This window comes from Primulina tabacum, chromosome 10 (genome assembly GCF_025594145.1).
Source record: "Primulina tabacum isolate GXHZ01 chromosome 10, ASM2559414v2, whole genome shotgun sequence".
Taxonomy (NCBI): domain Eukaryota; kingdom Viridiplantae; phylum Streptophyta; class Magnoliopsida; order Lamiales; family Gesneriaceae; genus Primulina; species Primulina tabacum.
The window spans coordinates 7089505-7103979 of NC_134559.1; the positions used below are offsets into that span (position 1 = coordinate 7089505).

Here is a 14475-nt window from a genome sequence, read left to right on the forward strand (position 1 = left end):
AAATTTCGAAATTTCTTGTTGAAAGTCACGAAATTCAGCAGCTTCTCCATTGCCAAACTCTGCTCGAAATTCGTCCCAAGGTCGTCCAAGAATTCAAGCCGAAGTGCTGCCCGATCTAAAAACAAGAAGTGATCCAAGTCTAGCATCGTGCTCTCGACGTTTTTAGCAATTAAAAATACGATGAGTGGGCTGTTTTAAATATTAAACTTCCAGAGTATGCATGTGTTCGTTTTGTTGTTTTAAAAATACGGTCGAGCACCGTCGTTCTGTTCATGCGTTTTTTTATATTGGTACGTGTATGTGTTGGCACTGTGAGGATTCCCCGAAAATGGGTGGAATTCCAACATATGGCCATTCACGGTGGGATAGAACCATTTATAGCCTCGCCCCCTTAGAGGATTAAAACTTAGGGACTGATATCAGTAAATCATAGAAGGTGGAAAAATCGCAGTGCTGTTATGATATGAATATGATGTTACGATTATGAAAAGCATGATGTAACTATGTGTTATTTTCGAAAATGTTGTAAAATTTTTATGTTGTGCTCGATACGCCACCACTTGCTGAGTATTCCCAAATACTCACCCCCCTTACAACCCTTCCCAAATAAGCTTGAAGAAGAACTCAAGGAGGAAGAGTCTGAACAATTCTGGGAATGATGAATGTTCGAGAATTAGATTAAGTTTAAGTTTATTATTATTGTTCACTTTTTACGTTTCCGCATTAAATTCTGTTGTTTTTGAGATTTTGGGTTTGTAAAGACAATGTTATTATCGTTTAAATTATGATCTATAAACTGGTTTCGGTTTACACTGTACTACAAAGGCTTGTTGTTTCGATTGTGTGATTGTTAAACAACGCCGGTGTCAATCCCGAGTCACGGGGCATGACATTTAAGTCTGTGTTTGGAGTTATAAAAATAGTAAATTATCTTAATAATAGTTAAATTATTGCATGTGGATTTTTTAAAATTCTAAACTTAAACATCTTATATCATTTGTTATATAGTTTATTTTTATTTTTGAAAAAAATCTGCCATACATTACTATACAATCCCAATAAATTACTTTTAAATAAATAATAAAATTTCTAACAATAATATATTTTATATTAATTTTATCAGTTGCGACCGAGCTTATAGAAAATTTGATTTTTCAATCAAATGAATAATGATTGAATGGATGATAGCTCATTTTCTATGTAGAGACAAATATTTCTAACCGTTGATAATAAAACTATTGTGGAAAATTTTCTAAATATGAAGACTCGAAAAGACCAATTGTAAGATACTTTTTATGGTTCTTAATAGTTTTTTCTATAATATATTTTTTGATTTATTAATTATCATATATTATTGTCTGAACCAAGATGTTAGATTTTCCCCTGATTGCATATTATAATTTTTGCACTCGATAAAAGAGCTAAGTGCAAATACAATAAATACAAGATGGATGAATGCAAATTTCCACTATTGATATAACAATTGGAAATAATACTAATAAAACACAAGAAACACACAAGATTTATAGTAGTTCGTCCTAAACATGATAGTTGTCTTGGATTGTTGCGAATTTCCAATATTATGAAACCGATATTACAAAACGAATTACAAGAACTCATCCTCTTAAAAAAAATTCTTATTTTTTTCTCTTAATCGTACACACAATTAAGTGATTGTTGGCAACAAAACATGTATGCCAAAAACCTAAAAATACTCTCATGGCCTCACATAAAAGACAAAAACTTCTGCGGGACGATCTCACAGGTCGTATTTTGTGAGACAATATCTTATTTGGGTCATCCATAAAAAATATTACTTTTTATGCTAAGAGTATTACTTTTTAATATGAATATCGATAGGGTTGACCTGTCTCACAGATAAATATTCATAAGACCGTCTCACAAGAGACCTACTCCACATAAAATTATCAGGCTCCACACAATATGTTAAAAGAAAATACTAAAAAAATGACAGACAATCATTTTAATATTTTATCTTTGCTTGAAAATGATTTTAGTTAAGTACTTGAGAATTAAGATTTTAAGAAAAATATAGGATATGTTATTGATTTTTTTATAATATGATCTAATAAATCTTAATAGAAGCTATTATTTACAAATAGATGAAACAAAGAAGACAAGTACATTGATTTTAAAAGCCATGCATTTGCTTATAAAAATAAAGAAAAAAATAAATACAATTTTATATAAAAATCAAAGGAAATCATATAAGGCCTAATTTTGTCCATTTAAGAGGGAATAATTAAACTATAGGTTTTTTTAGTGGCATCTATGTACATATAATGTGTGGTAAATGTGATATCCCTATGGGCCTATCCCAAATGAATTAAAAAGCAAGGTATAAATTGGTTAATATTGGCTAAAGTTATAACCATAACATTCTATATTTGGATTTATGAAACGAGGCTTCACAAGTGAGGAAAGGATCTTAGCCATTGGTGACAGGCTCAATGAGCACTTTTGGGCAGTGCTTTCTTGATCAACCATCTAGCTTAAAGGAAGACATCAAACCATCATTTCTTCTTCTCTAAAGGATGTAAAACAGCAGCACCAACAGATAGACACGTAAGAGTGTCTCGTAGTTAGCTATTTTCGTAAGATTAATAAAGATTAAGGTTGTTAAACGAATCTATTATACAGTCGTATTTATATATGCATGGACCCATGACAAGACATTAAAAATAAAATATATATTAAAATAAATGGGTATACTATGAATGTGACCTAAAATAGTTAAGTTCAAGGAAGAATGTATTATTGGGTACTAAGAATATATTTGTAGGGCACACATTTTTAGGGCGGTGGATATCATATGTGCGGTGGCCTTGAGGAGTATTGGCCTGTTGGGGCCTTCGCGGCGGACATGACTTTTTGTCCAATTTTCATTTAATTTTTCACGTTGCACTTTGAGTCAATTCACGTGCCATCCCACAAAAAATTGAGTAATTGAATTTATTTTTTGATTATCCGATGAATTCGTAACAATTCCGATCATCCATCATGCAAGGACCATAAAAAAAATTTTTTCCGAGCGGAGAAGATTTTATATAATTCCGGATCCGAGTCGCGTAGAGTATATCTGAGAAGTCGGGAAATTTCAGGAGTTGCCGTGAGAAGTTCTAAGGGGTCCGTAGATTCCTGAAACTAAGTCTGATAATTTTTATCATTGATCTAAATATGTACAATATTAAGTTAAAACGCTAATAACTATTATATTTTAGGCAAAAATTTGTGTGAGACGGTCTCACAGGTCGTATTTTGTGAGACTGTTATCTTATTTGGGTCATCCATGAAAAAATATTATTTTTTATGCTAAGATTATTACTTTTTATTATGAATATCGGTATGATTGACCCGTCTCACAGATAAAGATTCGTAAAATCGTCTCACAAGAGAACTACTTTACATTTTATTACAATCAAATAAATATTAGTTAATTCTTTTGTTTAGCCAATAATAATTGATCTTCATAAGAACTAAATTAATTGAAATTTGAGCTGGGAAACATAAAAGACAACCACTATTGTGACGGTATATATGCTCAAGAAAATATTTAATTTTGGAGTTTAATTAATATTCCCTTTGTTACAAAATAATGGCCCAACTTTATTTATTTATTATTATTACATTGTTTAATCTAATAATAAAACGTTAATTATTTGTTATTTAATTAAAAAAGTACAAAGTTTAAATTTGATTCATTTAAAATTTTATGAGATTTTAAATAATTTTTTACTTGATTAATTGATGTCAATACATTAATGAATAACATTAAAAAAAAAAAAGGAGGGAGACTAGAGAAACGTGGAGAATAATTGTTGGTCAAATAATGTATTACGAGGGTCCAAATGGACATGACAATTGGCAATATCCGTACTATGATGTAATGAAAAGATATACCAAGTCTTTTTCCAAACTATCCCGTCAAATTATAAGAGCCCGATTCTTAAAAATTGAGAAAAAGAATCGTAGGATCGAGTGCTTATCGTTTTATCAAAAGTTATAGTTAGTAGTAATGTTGCAACTCAAATCTTTTAAACCGCACATCAGCTCAAACACCACGGTTCGATCGCTCTACCAAACAAGGACAATTATTGCACCCAACAAGATTATTGATAATATACAACAAAAAACGACTTACATTTTATTGGGAGAATTATAAACACTACCTTAGAAGACACCAAAATATTTAATTCCATAATTACTCTTCTTACTCTATTAATTAAAAACCTTCTCAAGTCACTCAATATTTTACATAAAAAAAAATCTAAACAAAATTTCCCTTTTAAATCGAACAACTCTTCTAAATTGAAAATAATTTCGTGTTAATTGTTTAATATTATTTAATCAAATTTAAAATAATAATAAAATAAATAATTTCGTGTTAATTGTTTAATATTATTTAATCAATTTTAAAATAATAATAAAATATGTAACGCGTGTGTATTTTTTACTAGTACATGTAAATCTCGGCCGCTGCTTCTTCGGTGAAATGAACTTAACTGAGTTTGGTTGGCCATAAATTTAACACATTTTAGAAAATATCGTGTGTCAAGTCCAAATCACCGAGTATATAAAGGGAATAAATTCGTTTAACCACGTAAAAATAAGTGATTGAGTTGTCAATATTTCGACCATTAAAATGACATACCGGCTCATCTCTCCTTGAATAATGGAGAGATTTCAGCTGGCCCGTCCTGCCAATAGGTAAGATGGGAGGGGTCAACCTAGATAATTTTGTGAATAACCCAAAAATCTATCTTCGTGTCAGTTAAGCATTTAACTATATTGAAGAAAGCGTGAATGTGTGAGAGTAATACTAAAGATACGTGACCTTTTGAGAAGTTTTCGTGCGTTAAGCTATTGACGTTGCATTTGATCTGGTTGGATAGGTGGACTATAAAAAATGATGTCAGATCTTAAAAAGCAGTATGGTCTCTGTTGAGGACAGGACCGACGGTAGGAAAAGGAAAATTATGAGACATAATTAGTAGATAGACACGCACCTCTTCGGACTCATGAGCCTAACAGTCAGACCTATTAGCACCCAAGTAGGTGCACTTTGTGTTGCCTCGAATGTAAAAAAAATAAAGTTGTGTCTTGGCTAACCGTTATAGCTTTTGGTTTAGTAGTAAATATTTGATTATAACAATTAGTATCATAGCAAGGTCATGAATTCAAATATCTCAATGATTATATTTTATACTTTTTGGGAGATGTTGGGTTAAATGTGCATGAGCGAGAATGGTAGTAAGATGAGCGGCTTTCTGGGAAATTCTCGTACGTCAAGCTGCTCAAGTTGTCTCATGAGTATGATCTAGCCCACAATGATGATCTAGCCAACCATGACGTAGGGGTAAGAATTTATATATTTATATGGGTACGGAAATTCTCGTACTCATGGTTGGCTAGATGGGTACGAGCTGCTCAAGTTGTATCGCTTCATTTAGATGGGTATGGATAATACTCTCTTTACTGAAGATATGTTCAGTGGTAAGAAAATGGTAAGATCGGTCTTTAAGAAATATGAGACAACACTAGTAGATAGACACCAACATCCCCGTACTCATGAGCATAACATCTAATCTATTTGCATCCAAATAGGTGTACTCTATGTTGCCATTAATTAAGGAAAAAAATTACTTCTTGATTAATAGATGTAATTTTCGATCTAGTGGTAAATGCTTGATCTTACCACACTAGTTTCAATGTTTGAGTTTGTGACCCCAATTCTTTTGAGTTTGACCCCAAACACTCGGACTACAACATAAACTATAGTTTTTATCATTGGAAATTCTTATAGATGAAAATTTGTTTTAATGGTTATCCATATATATCAAATCTTAAAGTGTAAATGTTTGGAAGTGAGAAAATGGCCGACTGAAATAAAAATTGAATAGAGATTTTTTTTAATAAAAAACTAGTCGAGAATTTATATATTTATGAAGAATAAACATAAACTAAATGAATATACAATTTCATCCCCAACACTTTAAAAATATAGCATTCACATAGATTATACACCTAATAAAACTCAATTATTTTATAAGCAACCCATTTTCTACCTCATTATCTTTTCTTTATTATCGTTTATATATAAACATTTCCACATTTCAGATGCTCTTTTTAATGAGAACATAGCTGAAAAAAAATCGAAACATATATATTCACTAAATGAGTGTTATCTCAACGATGAACACAAAGATGAGTACAATTGATGAACAACATATCAAAACTGTACAATGATTATCCACAAACTTCATAGGCGTCAATAATGTATTGGGCTTTAAATCCTCGCTGACCCGCAACCCAAGGCCCAGCTTAATGGTTTTGTTGTTATCGCAGCCCATAAAGTAAGAGATCCAAATCCAATCCAAGTTTTTTTTTGTTTTATTTTTTATATTAACAGTAAAAAGTTATCAAAAAATGGTGTCTCGAATAAAAAAATCCACACATTTCTTTATGAAATCAACTAAATACTAATATTAGATACAATTATAGTTTTCAATAATTATATTTAACGATTGAGTTGGTTAAATAGTTTGTAATTGTATACTTGAAATAACGTAGGAAACTCAAAATATGAAATCAAGAAATAAATTCGAGCAATGGAAAAAGTTGAAACATAATTTTGAAAATTCACAGCAACCATTTGTCATAGGGCAAAAACTTATGTGAGACGGTCTCACGGGTTGTATTTTGTGAGACGGATCTCTTATTTGAGTCTTCCATGAAAAATTATTACTTTTTATGCTAAGAGTATTACTTTTTATTGTGAATGTCGGTAGGGTTGACATGTCTCACAGATAAAGATCCGTGAGACCGTCTCACAAGAGACCTACTTTTATCATAGTATCGAGATAGAGCACCGAAAAATAGTGATAGCTAGGTTTTTCGTCATAAAGAGAAAAAAATATAGAACAATGATTGCATCTCACGTGATATTCAAGTCGGTGGAATAGGTGAGTTTGATAGCTCAAATGGTCACCAAATTTAAAATATTTTCACACATTCGCACGAAAATTTAATACAAATTTTGAATTTAATAATAGAACTAAAGAAATAAGTTCACCTCAAATATTCCTAATCCTGGGAAGCCTTAATTAGAACTGGACATTTGTGAGCCAAAAATTATGGGAAAAGCATTTTTGACAAAAACTTGTGTAAGACGATCTCACGGGTTGTATTTTATGAGACATATATCTTATTTGAGTCATCAATGAAAAAACATTACTTTTTATGCTAAGAGTACTACTTTTTATTGTGAATATCGGGAGGGTTGACTCGTCTCACAGTTAAAAATTCGTGAGACCGTCTCATAAGAGACCTACTCAAAACTTTTTACGAGATGATATAGAATATCTCGCAGAAACTAAAAAATACGAGAAACCGCACGTGTTTTAAAATTCCGTCATAAAACTCTTTACAAATAAGATAAATATATGCTTGTGTTTTTTCAACACGTGGATTAATGTTCTTGATTTCTGAAAAATGAAAAATATATAATTTTTTTTTAGACTTTTTAGAGAGAGTTCTGATGTAATTAACCCCAATTATTTATACTGAAGACAGGGTTCATTGGGTATTAAATTCTGTTTTATTTCCTCAATTATTCCCATATATAATAATTTGGCAGTTATGGGGAGACAATAAATCCTATGTTTATAGCTATTAATTCCTTTAATAATGCTAATTAATGACATCCATAATATCTCAACATAATGTTAGCACATAGGAAAATTTAATATTTAAATTAAAATAAAAAATAATTTTAATTTTTTAGGGATGAGTAAAGATTTTGTTGGATTAATTAGGTTTTGTTGATTTAACAAATTAAGTCAAATTAAACTGATAATAAGCTAAACTGAGCTGAACATAAGCTAAATTGAAAGTATTATAAGACAAAATCTGTTTGAAGCTTAACTAATATCAAAGTCTATCGAACTGATAGTTGAAGACCAACTAAACTAAAAATAGTTGAATAAATGAAGAAACATTCTTTGAAGAATTAGTTATACTACTCATAGTTACAAAATCGAAATATTGGATGAAGTCTTTCGTACCAACAATCTCTGAATTTTCAGAAATCCTCGAACACTACCTACAATGTACGAATTATCAGAAAAGACAGTGACTTGAAATCAGCGGAGACGGTTATTTTATTTAAGTTCTACTAAGATCAAGATTCTGTTTGAGGGAATTTTAGTATAAATCTACTTATTATAATTATAAATATAATGTAATATTCATAAGTTTCATCTATCAATACTTGAATAAGTTTTAAAGTAAATTATCAAAATTGAAAAAAATAAATATATTATAATTATAATTAGTAACATTTACAAGTCTATTCACTTAATAAACATAATAAATTTTCTACAATGCTCATATGCTCAATACTATGGTGTTAATTATAAGAAAACACCGTATAAGTCTTGGACTTTAGAGCATAAATTCAATTAATACTAAAATTTAAAAAGATTGCTAAAGCACGTTATAAATATAATATCTAATAATTTGTATGTTATATTAAAATATTTATGTTAAATACATAAATTATTACAATAGTTTTTCAAGTGACATTTGAATGATCGAAAATAATTATATATATATATGTGTGTGTGTGTGTGTGTGTTGGGTGCAATTATTGTCTATACTAGGTAGAACAATCGAAACATGATACTTGAGTTGATGTACAGTTTAAAATATTTGAATTGCATCGTTATCACTAGTTATAATTTTTTGATAAATCGACAAACACTCGAACATGCAATCAGTATCAGAGTCAATGTCATGAGTTCGATTATCATTGATTGCAATGAGTGTAATTATTGAGAGAAAATTATTGGTGCAATAATTCTCTCTGTTAGGTCGAACAATCGAAACATGATGCTTGAATTGTTGTACAGTTTAAAAGATTTGAGTTGTACTGCTACCACCAATAATAGTTTTTTTGTACGCTCCGTTCTAATATATATATATAAAAACATCTATTACATTTCACATGTTATTTTCAATTGAGTGTTAAAAAATATAATCTCACACTTGTTGTGATGCGTAGATTTTTAGATTGTAAGAATATGTCATCATTAATTATAATCATAACTAAATTTAGTCATTTTACACATATCATTATATTAATAAAAGTTGTTTTTTTTAAGAAAATTAATTTTTTTGTCCATTAACTTGTCTATTTTTTAGTTTGATTTTGGTACATAAATTTTAATTTTCGATTATTTTTATCCAATCGTTGACGTGACAGCTTGAAAAGTCGGCATTTTTTCAAAGCCATGTCATCATTTTTCGTTTAAAACTATACTATAGGATCGAGCGCTTATCACTTTACCAAAAACTATAATTGGTGGCAACAATGTAACTCATTTTTTTTAACCGTACAACAGCTCAAACACCACGTTCTACTCAGCATAGAAAATTATTGCATCCAAGAATCTCCCTCCAAATTATTGCACTCATTGCAATTAATGAGAATCGAACCCGTGATCTTGGCTCTGATATCAATTTGACATGATCGATTGGGGGACAATCATTGAACTATAATAGTTCGATTTTTGAAATATTGAACACAAAGAAATTAAATCCAGTTTAGTTTTCAAACCAAGCGAAATACACTCAAAATAATCGTAAAAATTGATTAAATATTTTGAAAAGTATTTAAAAGATATCCAAATTGAATGAGTAAAAACGTTTTGTTTGAAACATCTTATAAACACTTTGTATACAATATTTTGATATTTGAAAAACACATAAAATGCTTCAATAATATATATAAAAAATGTAGTACTTGTAAGTAAATGTGATAAATAAATATACACGAATTTGTTTATAGATGCTCGGAGATTAACACGTCACCTCTTCTTCCGTTTAATATGAATTCACTAGAAGAATTTAATTAATACAACTCTTTATACAAACCTACTTCAAATTAAGACTTATCTATTTTTTAATTGAAACTTCTAGCACACTCATAATTTTAGGCTGTAACATCACAATCCATATCATATTTAATATTTCTTTTGTCAAGACTGTAAACATAATTTTTAATGTCTTTGTATGACTCATTCATCTGAATTATAAAACTCAACTATCATATGTATATATATATGTGTGTGTGAACTTCAATATTTAGACAAGTGAATTTTCAGGTAAAGATATTAAAAATAATTATAATTTGATTTTCATATAAATAATATAAAATAAAAACTAAAGATTAAAATTCACTTGAAAAAATTATTTTTATGTTTTTTGGGTAGTTTTAAATATAATTTAGTTGCAAGTGGGAGATGATGTTGAGCTCAAGCTTTTCCTTTTCCTTTTCAGCACCGACAATTTGATAAATTCTTGCTTCCGAATCTACTGATGTGCGTTCTTTAACCAATTTCCTCGTCTCCTACATACTGAGTAAGCTTTTTGTTTCCCATTTTCACTTAATGTCTGAAAAAATGTGTATTTAATGCCCAAACATATATAAATGATGCTGGATGGCTTTTGCTGACTTGAAATTTTGGAATTCAGTTGACATTCTTGTAGCTTTTATTCTTCTCCATTTGTCTGTTATTTTGAGTATGTGAAGATTAACAGAATTATTTTGCAGTGATTAAGATTCCTGGGATATTGTTTAAGATCCGAATTGGTTGGAATTTCTTTCATTTTGACTGTGATTGAAGAATATTTTAAGCCCGTGAATTATTTGGTTTTCATGAATTCAGGGTTTGTGAGCTGCGGACTGAGGATCCGTGAAGTTATTGCGCATTACTTATTGATGGATAGTTCAATTAAAATATCAACACTGCTTCAATTTGAGAAAAGGAGATGGCTTTTCTTGGTGGGTTTGGTTGCTTTAACTCATTTATTTTGTCAGTCTTTGATGCTACCATATGGGAATGCTCTTCTTTCGCTGTTTCCGGATGCTAAGAATAATGAAGTTGTGAATGAAAGTGAATCATCTAAGCAATCTTCTGTTAATATGGGGATTGTGAATGACTATAAAGAGGTTGACACCCGAAACTTGTATAATGAATCTCAGTTGGTGACAAAAGGGGGGACTAGTAACGGTTATAAGGCGGGCGGAGATATCGAGGAGGAAAATGGGCCGAAGGAAAAAGACCAGGAAATGAAGATAAAACTTGCTTTAGATGATGCTGACATGGATGACGATTTTGATTTTGAGGATGAAACTTTAGATGATGAAAATATAGACACCGAAGAGTTCATGATGCAGAATGATACACTTCTACAAATAGGGCTAGGTGAATCTAGGCATAACTTATCTCTTGCTCGGGTTAAGAAAGGAAGTTCAGGGAGTATTACAGTTGATGCTGATACTACAAAGATAGAAGAAACAACTTCAAATGATGGTTCTACTAATTTGTCACTTGTATTACTCACGCCAGCTACAGTTTTGTTGAATAATTCCATAGTTTCAAAGAATATGGAATTTGACGGTAGGAAAGCCAATGGTTCTGCCCTAGATGTATCATCTGATAGAACTGGGAAAGTATTAATAAGTAAGCCTGTTAAGAAGAAGCTGAGGTGTGATATGCCACCTAAAACAGTGACAACACTAGATGAGATGCAAAGCATACTACTTCGCAATCGTGCCCGTTCGCGGGCCAGTGTAAGTCTCTTGCTAAAATGTAAAACCTAAGTCTTGTTTCACCGGGTATGAAGTATAACATTTTACCACTCAATTTCAGAAGCCAAGATGGTCATCTGAGCGTGACCAGGAAATTTTGGCAGCAAAGTCGGGAATTGAAAATGCACCAGCTTTCAAGAATGATAGGGAGCTTTATGCTCCTCTATTTCGAAACATTTCTATGTTCAGAAGGTTAGTGTCCATAATACTTCAGTTTAAGGGAATTAATACAGTTTGTTTTTGGTATAATATATTTCCACACAATACTATTTGGTATTTTCTTTGATTTAGATTTCTGTTTCTGCCTATGACTTTTTGCTTTCAGTTCCAAAGACTCTCTAACATGCGCTGAACTAAAAATGGGAATTAATATGCTCATTTATGTCTTCAGTGATCATATTTTATTTGAATCCATCTGAATATATTTGATTTTTTTTTGCCCTTGTTTAAATTGTGTGTAAATCAAGAACACAATGACCTGCGTTTATGATTCTATCATAATTTTCCCTTGTTTCTGTCATTGTTATACGCTTGAATCAGTGATGAATGAAAGAAAATTATTATCTTTTAGTTGAGCTTAATTCTTGAGTTCTCGTGAGTCACAGAAAAGTTAAGAGTGGGTTTTTGTGCAATTTTTGGCACCCTTTCATGCATAAACACGAGTCTTTGTTCCAGGCCATTAGCATGTGGACTATATAAAGGGACTCACACCGGTCTCCGTTAAACATATCAATTGTTGTGTAAATGCAATTTTGCTCGGCTACCACTGGTTTCTTAGACAGCACATTTTATTGAATAGAGAAGCAATTTTTTTTTTCGTATGGCAACATCTTGTTGCTGCTCATGAAAATTTTAAAATCCATCAATAATGTTATTATATGCTCACAATATGTGTGATGTGAAACTTTTAGATGCTTTCTTGTTCATGGTATTTATTAAGTCAAGCAATTTCCTATGGCAGGAGCTATGAACTCATGGAACGCGTACTCAAAGTATATGTATACAAGGAAGGTGAAAAACCAATCTTTCATCAACCAATACTTAAAGGATTGTACGCATCTGAGGGATGGTTCATGAAACTGATGGAAGGAAATAAGAATTTTGCTGTGAAAGATCCAAGAAAAGCTCATCTTTTCTATATGCCATTCAGTACACGGATGCTAGAACATTCACTTTATGTGCGAAATTCCCATAACCGAACAAACCTTCGTCAATATTTGAAGAATTATTCTGAAAAAATTGCTGCAAAATACCGTTTTTGGAACAGAACTGGTGGAGCAGACCATTTTCTTGTTGCCTGCCATGATTGGGTAATGCTCTACTTCTGTTTGGCACACGAACTTAGCCACTCATAAATTTTTCCCACGCTCTTCAATAAGAAGTTTTCAAGGAAAAGTAGAGCGCGTTATTGATTGATGGTGTAAACTAGCATTACAACATTTCTGCAACATTTTCTTTGAAGAAGCTAATCTTACTAATGCTATATAACCGTTTAGGCTCCATATGAGACAAGGCACCACATGGAATACTGCATTAAAGCCCTATGTAATTCCGATGTAACAACAGGCTTCAAAATAGGAAGGGATGTCTCTCTTCCAGAAACATACGTCCGTTCAGCCAGAAATCCACTTCGAGATCTTGGAGGAAAGCCACCATCTCAGAGGACCACTCTTGCCTTTTATGCTGGAAATATGCACGGGTATCTGCGTCCTATCTTACTCGAGTACTGGAAAGATAAGGAGTCTGATATGAAAATATTTGATCCCATGCCACCAGGTGTGGAGAGCAAAATTAATTATATACATCATATGAAAAGCAGCAAATACTGCATTTGCCCGAAAGGTTATGAAGTCAACAGCCCAAGAGTGGTTGAAGCCATCTTCTACGAGTGTGTACCTGTCATCATATCTGATAATTTTGTCCCGCCTTTCTTTGGAGTTTTGAATTGGGATGCATTTTCAGTCATTCTCGCAGAAAAAGATATCCCGAATTTGAGAAACATACTAGTTTCCATACCGGAAAACAAGTTTCTTGAGTTGCAACTTGGTGTCCGTAGAGTTCAACAACACTTTCTGTGGCACCCTAAGCCTCTGAAGTACGATTTATTCCACATGACCCTCCATTCAATCTGGTATAATCGAGTTTTTCAAATGAAATTGAGATAACAAAACTTGGAGTTCCAAGAAACCGAGCCAAAAGTACCATGTGAAAATGAAGTAGAAGCAAAATTCCCTGTCTCCCACAATGTTGCAAAAGATACCCTTTTCTTCAAAGATTTAGGAGGTCTTTTGTGGCATTCTGAAAACTCGTGGATTTTTGCGCCTATTGTATCTGTGTTTTTTACCTTTTCAGTAGTTAAATGTACTTCACTCCCAAGAAACAAGTGGAAGGTACAAGAAAATGGATCTAAAGGCCAACAGCAAAAGAGGTGAATGGAGGGGACAACTATAGAGCATGGTATGTTAACTTTGAAGCCTATTGCTGAATGAGCCACACCAATTCGTGTTTGATTAATTTGCCTGGAAGTTGCTTTTTGAACAAAAGCTAGAGCAAGAATTCATTCTCTGGAAATACCAGCAATATTACCATTCATTCATGTGCTGAATCTGGAGATCTCCCTGGATTGGTCAGATTACTTGTCAGCAACCCTTTGCTCATTAATACATTTATATATATATATCTCTCTCTGTAATATGGAGTGATTTAGTGCATTATTTTTTCTTTTCAGATCGTTTGTACTTGTGGATTAATCATAATTTCGGTACTGTTAAGATCAATTAATGGAAGGATGTAGCTTGCAA

At 31.7% G+C, this 14475-nt stretch overlaps 1 protein-coding gene across 2 annotated transcripts; it reads left to right on the forward strand.

Moving 5' to 3' along the window:
- The first annotated feature begins 10315 nt into the window (after nucleotides 1-10315).
- Nucleotides 10316-14188, forward strand: LOC142505421 (putative glycosyltransferase At3g07620). 2 transcript variants are annotated; one of them, XM_075618403.1, is made up of 5 exons: nucleotides 10316-10440; nucleotides 10749-11656; nucleotides 11736-11866; nucleotides 12636-12984; nucleotides 13171-14188. In XM_075618403.1, the coding sequence occupies exons 2-5, from the start codon at nucleotides 10802-10804 to the stop codon at nucleotides 13837-13839; spliced, it is 2004 nt and encodes a 667-aa protein (XP_075474518.1). In that variant the 5' UTR covers nucleotides 10316-10440; nucleotides 10749-10801; the 3' UTR covers nucleotides 13840-14188. The 2 variants fall into 2 exon arrangements, with proteins under 2 accessions (XP_075474518.1, XP_075474517.1); XM_075618402.1 differs by lacking the exon at nucleotides 10316-10440 and having other exon boundaries at nucleotides 10464-11656.
- The last annotated feature ends 287 nt before the right edge of the window (nucleotides 14189-14475 follow it).

Bases quoted from the DNA above. Each gene is read 5' to 3' on its own strand.
- LOC142505421 (XM_075618402.1), top strand. From the start codon at position 10,739: ATGAATTCAGGGTTTGTGAGCTGCGGACTGAGGATCCGTGAAGTTATT. The intron at 11,657-11,735 runs GTAAGTCTCTTG...ACTCAATTTCAG, and splicing joins GTGCCCGTTCGCGGGCCAGT to AAGCCAAGATGGTCATCTGA. The intron at 11,867-12,635 runs GTTAGTGTCCAT...TTCCTATGGCAG, and splicing joins AACATTTCTATGTTCAGAAG to GAGCTATGAACTCATGGAAC.